At 41.5% G+C, this 7,998-nt stretch overlaps 1 protein-coding gene across 8 annotated transcripts in view; it reads right to left on the bottom strand.

Annotated features, from left to right (window-relative positions):
- shank1 (SH3 and multiple ankyrin repeat domains 1) overlaps positions 1–7,970 on the bottom strand; it is a 46,179-nt gene extending 38,209 nt beyond the window's left edge. For all 8 annotated transcript variants that reach the window (XM_027285730.1, XM_027285729.1, XM_027285727.1 and 5 more), the window contains exon 1: positions 7,651–7,970. In XM_027285730.1, coding sequence (XP_027141531.1) covers positions 7,651–7,944 — 294 coding nt within the window. In that variant the 5' untranslated portion in view covers positions 7,945–7,970. The remainder of the gene's footprint in view (positions 1–7,650) is intronic.
- Positions 7,971–7,998: the final 28 nt, after the last annotated feature.

Below are 7,998 nucleotides of genomic sequence, written 5' to 3' on the forward strand. Positions count from 1 at the left end.
ATTGTACTGGGCTGCAGGTGTTTTAACTCTTAGAGGGAGTGTATGTGTGTTTTGTCTTTTTGTATTCCCCTTATCTAGCATGTATTTGTTAAAGCTGCCTGGGAAAGGAAATTTTAAAAATGTTCAAGGACATGAGAAACAGACTAAAGGAAGTGTCATTTTGGACAAGAAACATAATGTTCATTACTAAGGGGAAAACCAAAAAAGGAAATCGTTAGTGGGAAGATGTTCGAGACAGCCCATTTTGAATGAATTGTATAAAAACTACCTGACAGAGCTCCTCGAGGAGCCTTTTTCTCTGTAACCCTCTTGTGTGTTGCACTGTTAAACGCTCCTTCTTGTACAAGAATATTAAATTCAACTTAAACTTTGATACTTTGAATCCAGTCCTCCTTATTCAAAGGTTCTTCTTTAAAAATTCTCCTGACAAAATCTGTATTCATTTTCTCTTATCTTTGCTTTTTTTATGTGAAATATTGGATAATGTTTTTTTTTTTTTTTTAAATGTTAATCTGCTGTCAAATGAATGCAGCGGAGCAAAAAGTTCAGTATTTCCTCCTGAAACGTGGCAGGAGAAAAATGTAAATCCAAAAGTAAACCTCCAGCTGCAGCAGCATTATTCTGTATTATATTCAGGATAACAGGATCCAGGGTTGTGATCATTTGTGTGCAGGTGTGTCTTGACTCCTCATCATCAGATCCAATCACTGCCGAGCATGAACTCAGTTTGGGTTCTTGCCGCTCTGCAGGATTCACCTCCTCTCTCTGATCATTTGTAATCGAAAACAATGAGACCACACAGTTTATGCTCTGCATGACCAAAGTCTGATCTTTAGCACGATTATAATCATTACATCATGTACTGCCACTGTTAGCTTGAGCTGATGATGTTCCTGCACACATGACCAAAAAAACCCAAGAAACTGGGTAATGTGTTACGAGTAACGAGTACTCAAGTACTCGAGTACTCACAAAAGTCGGATAAAGTGGGGTTGACTCAGATTTCTGTCTACAGTGGTGTAATGTAACTAAATATATTTACAAGAATATTGAATATTTGCATTCTTTACCACAATATGTGGACATGTGGACTTTTTACTCCACTACATCCATCTGGCATTTAGAGTTACTAGTTATTTTGCACATTATCATTATCATAAAATATACACAAATATAATCAGTAGTTTGTGCAGAGTAAAATTCAAGCACTTTTCAAGAACTCTCAAGGTACCTAATCTAAATTGTTACTATAATGCATTTGCAAAGCATAATTACTTTATACCCACAGCAATCAATGCATGTTATCACTTTTATTTTATCAGCTGTTTTGACCATGATTATTTAACGTTTGCTTATTTTCAGGGTAAGCGATCAGCAGAGGACTTTTTAAAAGATGAACGAACACTCGAGGAGAGCAAACAAATATGAGGACGGCTGTGTTTCATTGAACAATACTAAAAGATTTTGGATTTCACGAGTGTTTGTGCAGAAGAAACATCACCTTTTGTTGAGAATCAAACATTTTCAAGGAGGATATTTGAACTCAAGGATATTCCTAGCCTTGAAAACACAACAGTTCAAATTAATAATTTCCCAAACTTTCAGGACTTTGTACAAAACCTGTTATGAAGCATCTTTTACTTCTAATACACAGCTGAAGGAACGGATCTGAATAAATAAATCACCCTGAGTGCTTGTCACATATGATACAGCTTTATATAACTTGTACCTTTTATATGATATCCATATTAAATCTTAACGCAGCTTTAAGCCCTTCTGCTTCTCTCGTGGCATTATCATTATGCAGACCAGAAATTCTGCCTTGCCTCCTGAAGCTGTGATCACACTTTCCCACTCACATGCACCCACTCACTCTGTCCATGCTGCTCTTTATCTTTACCCTGCCTATCTCTATCTTATTCTCCCTCCTCCTTCCCTCTCCAGCCATCTTTCTGTAACAGCTCTGTCACTTATCTATGCAGAAATAAGAGTCGCTGAGAGTTTCCTCTCTCTCTCTCTCTCTCTCTATCTCTGTCCCTGTGGCCTTTTTCTGCAGGCCAAGTGTAGAGGGACTAGAAGCCTTTAATGAGATCTATGGGGAAATAACCCCCCACCAAACACACACACACACACACACACACACACACACTCACACACACACACACCAGCCACGTCATCTCCATATCTCTCTCTTTCTCTCTCTCAGCCACCTCCTTCTTCTCTACAGCAGTTCACAAAAAAAGCGAATATATTCCTTGTAAGTATTCATGTCATCTCCTCTTCTTCATTGTCTCTGTCTCTCCCTCCCTCACTCACCCGTGCTACACTCCCCTCTTCTTCTCCTCCTGTACTTCCCTCTCTATTATCTCAGTCCCTCTGTTCACCTTTGGGACTCGCCCTTTCATTAACATACAACCTCTCCACAGCTGTAGAGAGGCACGGTGGACACTGATCTTAAAAGTCCACACATCTTAACTAGGCACTGAAATATAAGCATATATGTGAGTATCTGTCAGTGTGGAAGTGTTTGTGAGGCCAAATCCTGCCTGAGGGGCTGCTGCGTCTACTTCAGGAGTTTGCAAGAGATAAACTCATTTGTTCCACGCTGTTTAATGCACTCAGGCAAATGCCAATGTGGCTGCAGGTGCTTGAGTCAGACAATCTAATAAACCTGCAAACAAAACGTGTACAGCCTCCTGCTGTGACAGAATCATATCAACAACTTGTGTTACACAGATCTGACTGTGACACAAGTGAGTTAATGGACCAGTGTCGCTTCTATCAGCGGAGGAGGAAGGATCACACAGGTCCACGAGGACAGCTAACTCACAGACAGTTCAGTCATCAGTGCTGCTGTCAGAGAGAGAAAAGTGGAAGTGTTTCAGAAGCATTTCAGGGACAATATTTTGATGTGAAACAGAAACCTCTGAAAAGCTTTTTAACCTAATTCAGTCAAATCTGACCCGCAAATCACAAAAACAATGATTACTGAATTACAAGAACTTTGAGGAGTGATACCTCACTGTAAAGTAAAAGTACTACTAGAAAAAATGTACTTATGTATCAATTTTTCATGATAAAAATTACTGCAGAATAGTAATACAGTGAGTTATATATTTTTAAATATTTCATCACTGGATTATTTTTACTAATGCATAAACATGAAAGCATCATTTTAATAACTAATCAAGGTCAAGTGGCAATCACCGCGGCTTCCACATAGGCTTCAGTGCTAAAAGCTGCAGTTCCTCTAACGTCCACTTGAGGCTGGCTCCAGAAGTGAGTCAGTCTCCATAAGTCCCCATGTTCAAATGTCCAACTTCACAGCAGAAATAAACATGTTTACAGCCTGGTACAAAAAACAGTTTTGGTCTCTGTAGGTATAGCAGCACTGAGGGGGGATTTTTTTATAGAACTCACCTGTTCAAATTATATTAAGGCTTAAAGTTATGCAGGATTAAGAGCGTGGCCACTTTGAAATCTATTGGTGACATCACGCTTGTGCTGTCTGAAAATCTTTCTACTTGTTGATCAAATGTTTTGTGCATAAAATCATCATAGCTATATGTGTCAAATTAATGTAGCGGAGTAAAAATTATGATATTTCCCTAAATGTTTTGGAGAAGAAGTGTAAAGTAGCCTATAAATTGGAAATTTTCTACAAGTAATATTTCAACGTTGCACTGTTAAAAAAGAAACTCTATGCTGCTTACACCTGTAAAACCATTTCAGCCACTTGTAGCCCCGTTTCCAGACATCCTATGACCTGGAAATCAGTGCTCATCGGGCACACCGAGGGTTGTATAATAAGTTTTCTTTAACACAGTTTGGGTATGCTGAAGTGCTTTGACCTTCAGTAGATAAAATGGAACAGGACATCAGCTGTCTGCACTTTTAAGCAGCCTGATCTGTCTTCCTGTCTCAGGCATGAGACCATTGAATCCATCTGACTGATTCATCGCTCCTTGACCTGTAACACCATCACAACTAGTAAAGCCCAGATTTTTCCCCTACATATAGCAGCGACCCGAATCCCCAGGTTGACAAACGTCGTAGACTGATATCTCTGTCAGTTCACCAGCTTGACTGACAGTGACTCCCAGGTAGACTTGAACAGCTCTGTTAAAGGAGCAAAAGGCAAATGCCACTCAGGGGAGGCAGGAGGCATCACCAGATGTTCCCTGTGAGGGCTCAGTGGAAACGTTTCAGGAGAGAGAAACAAACACAGCACTAAAAACATAAAAAAGTGAATCCATCTCCTCGATGTGGGCACAACTACAAGCACCTAACGGCATGTAAAACACGATATGCATCAGCCCCAGTGGAACCATGACATAAATCGCCATATCAAAGTCATCTGCTGAAGGTAAATGTGTAATCACACTGCATCAAATTGAATCATCTCAGAGATGCACAGCACTGATTGGTGAATATCCAGCATGGAGCTATAGGTAGACAGGGTAAGGTAGATCTAACAGTCATTACCAGTCCTCCTCCCTCGATTCATAACATGTGCGTCTGCGTGCTGCAGTCACTCCCTCGACTCATTACAACACAATTGACGGGAAATTAGAGTTTATTGAGGGTGAATTAGCTGACATGTAGAACAGACCTAATGTACTGGGAGTGTAAAGGGATATTACCTAACACCAGCGAGAGAAGGAGGAGGAGGAGGAGGACAGAGGACGGAGGAGAAAGGAAAAAAAAACAGATCAGAGAGTTTTTATTCTGAATATGCAGGCGGACGAATGAACGAATGAGAGTTGGGAAATGAAAAATGCCTGAAGAGGTTGAGTCAGGACAGGAGGAGAGTGAGAGAGGGAGACTGAGTAAATGTCACAGCGATGCCGGGTTATAACTCCTCCTGACCCCGGGGAGCGAGGCGAGATGTACTGAATCAGTACGCCTTGGCAGGAAATCCATGAGGTCATGTTTCAGTTCATTCACATGTTAATGTTTATCTGCATGTCTGACTTCATGGAGCTACTCACGAAGAAACATCCTCCACAGATCTGTCCGAGTATTATAACCCTTCTCTGGCATCTGTCAGCCAGTCTAATTATCATGATTATACCTGTCATCGTCTTAGTTATAAAAAGAATTAGAATATAATAAGTAAATGAATGAATGATGTGATGAACTGGTGACCCCCTCCATAAGGATAAGTGGTTACAGAAAATGGACGTGTGGTTCAGATGGAGAGTGATACATGTAGATAAAGTCGGGCATGTGGTTTAAAACCTTTAGCACTGAATTTATAATTTAACCTGAAAAATACATATTCATGATTTCATTTCCATCTTCTTGCTACTTGCAAAAATCTAAATGATTTGCATAAAAGTCTTTCCTGTTGGAGATTAAGGTGAATCCGTCCTCCCACGATGAGTGTTTTCATTTTCTGAATTTCTTCTTCAATGCGTGTTTTATTTTGTTAACCGGACTGAAGCAGCAGGGATAGTTAAAACGTCTTAACAAAATAAAAAAAGAAATTTGAGAAATTACACATTTAGTTTGAGCTTGTTGTGGGTTTAAAATGGGAATGTTTGCTGCTGTAAATCATGTTTTAGGGGATTTTTCAACGTGGAATGGATCAAATTCTGATTTAAAACGTGAATATTCATCATAATTATGGGGTGTGAACACGGTTAAATCTAAAGATAAAGAAAATCGTTCCTTAAAGTTCACTTTCAGTTCTTATAATTTCTATTTCTATGCACTTCAATCTTCAATCTCATTTCCGCTTCCATCTGGATCTATCTCAGTCTAACTGTCTTCTACCTTTATCTCTTTCTCAGCTACTTTCTTTCTACATCGATCTACTTTGACCCGCTTCTATCTGCGTCCACCTTCATTTACTTTTATCTCCATCTTCTTCTTTGTACTTTTATCTACTCCACCTTTCTGCGTCGACATCTCATTCTACCTCCACCTCCTCTTTATTTCTGAGGTTTTGACCCCAACCTTGGGTAAACGTTCCCCTCCCCATTTATCCATCTTTTTTAAAATGAAACTTTGATGCCGTTTTGTTGGAATAAATATGAATTTATTAATTATTTATGGTTGGATTTTTAAAAACATTGAATCATGCACACTTGTGGAAACATACACACACATACACACACACACACACTGCTGAAAACACCCATGCACAGATCAATAATAAATCACACAGCAGCAAGAGGGAGGAAGAAGCGTTGAGTGAGGCATTTATAGTGCACTGAGATGGTAAATATAAAATATGGACACACAGGCGCTCACAGATACATTTATTTCATTTGCAGTTTCATCCTTGCTGATGATTTATAAAGTCGACAAATCACAGAGACTGCATCGCTTAGTAGAAAAGGAAAAAAGGGAACAGGTCGCTAATGTCTGAGGGACGCGGCCTTCTGTTTGTCAGACACAAAAGCCGGTCTGGTTCAGCTTTAATCTGGCAATGAGCAAAGATGCACGCTCTCTTCTATTTCCCTCCTCCTCCTTTTCTTTTCTATTCGTCTCTTTTCTTTTTCCTCGCAACCCAGATTCCCTGCCTGCTCTTCGTAAATTAATTATCAGTACAATTGAGTAAGTACTCGTGATTCACTTCACCAGCTCGCTCATCAGAAAAACACAAAGAGCCTGGGTGTGTGACGCCTGGCAACCGCCTGGTTTATCAAGAGTGGGAGAACTGTACGTGGAGGCATCTGCACCTTCGGACCGGTCCGTCCTGACTCTGGACGACCCTCCTGCTTTGTCGCTCCATTTCAAAGGCAACACTTCCTCTGTTGTCTTTGTCACTTCATCTCTCCCTCTCTTTGAATCTGTTCTGGCATGTCGTGTTTTTAAAATCTAATTCTTGCCCACATATATTTCATTCAAACTGCTCTTGTATGAAATTGGGCTCTAGCTGTCTCTCTCTCTCTCTCTCTTTCTTCTCTGGAGCTGGGTCACCTTGAAAGTCTCTCTCAGATCAGTCACTTTGCTGACAAGAATTTGCACTTCTCTCCAGTTTTCCGCTGGTGATGCAGAGACAGAGAGAGAGAAAATCTAATTGACGTAATACTCCCCGATCCTCTGAGACCGGCAGTGTTTCTGGAGCGCTGCACATTGCAGGTTTTGACCACACATAGTGTCGTACCGCCATGGACAGATTATGAGATGAAGAGCCTCGGGGCGTAGACACCCAACACAGCTTTCTCCGAGCTAACATCACTCCTCAAAGTCCCAGAGCCCATCCGACATGATGTCAGCATGGAGGCATAAACAGCCAGTCCTCCTGACAGTGACGCTTGTCATGATGGTTTTCTTCTTGTGACATCTTTAAAGCTGTTCCCGATCAAGGTTTATACTCACCTATCATGTGCCAGGTCACGAGACTAACAAAACGTGGCCCTGGATTAGGATTCTCTAGACTTCAGGTATGTTTAAGCACGATCTATGCTGAAGGAATAAGTTCAACATTTTGGGAAACACAGTCAGCAGGTATCTCAGCTTGACTTTGGTTTTCTAATCTACATTTCCCAAAATGTGCCTCTAATAATTATGGTTGAATCTTGACCATGGGATTGGGTGGGTGGGACTGATTCATTGTGTTTGTGAACTCATCAGGGATTACTAGAGGTGACATTTGCAGATTTTGTGTGTGTGTGTGTGTGTGTGTGTAGCACTGACCGTTTGCTTTATGTCTGGGATGCCGATGCGAAACACCATCATGGCAATGTGGGCGTCCTCAGATGGCGCAGAGTTGGAGCTGCGGTCCTTCAGCCTCCTCTGCTGCTGTATGTGATTGGCTGGCTGTTGGTGGGTGGGTCCGGGATTGGACGAATAGGGGTTTGCGGTGTGTCCAGGGTTCCCTGGCCGGATCTGTCTGTCCCCTGTGGGTCGTCCGGCCAGTTTACCTGACTGCCTGTGTCCCTCACCCCTGCCTCCCCTCGATAGGCCTCCCCGCCTGACCTCCTCCACCATCTCCTCATCATCCTCTTCCTCCTCCCCCTCCAGCTCGCCATTCTCCTCCTCCTC

Source organism: Larimichthys crocea, chromosome XII (assembly GCF_000972845.2).
Source record: "Larimichthys crocea isolate SSNF chromosome XII, L_crocea_2.0, whole genome shotgun sequence".
Classification (NCBI taxonomy): domain Eukaryota; kingdom Metazoa; phylum Chordata; class Actinopteri; family Sciaenidae; genus Larimichthys; species Larimichthys crocea.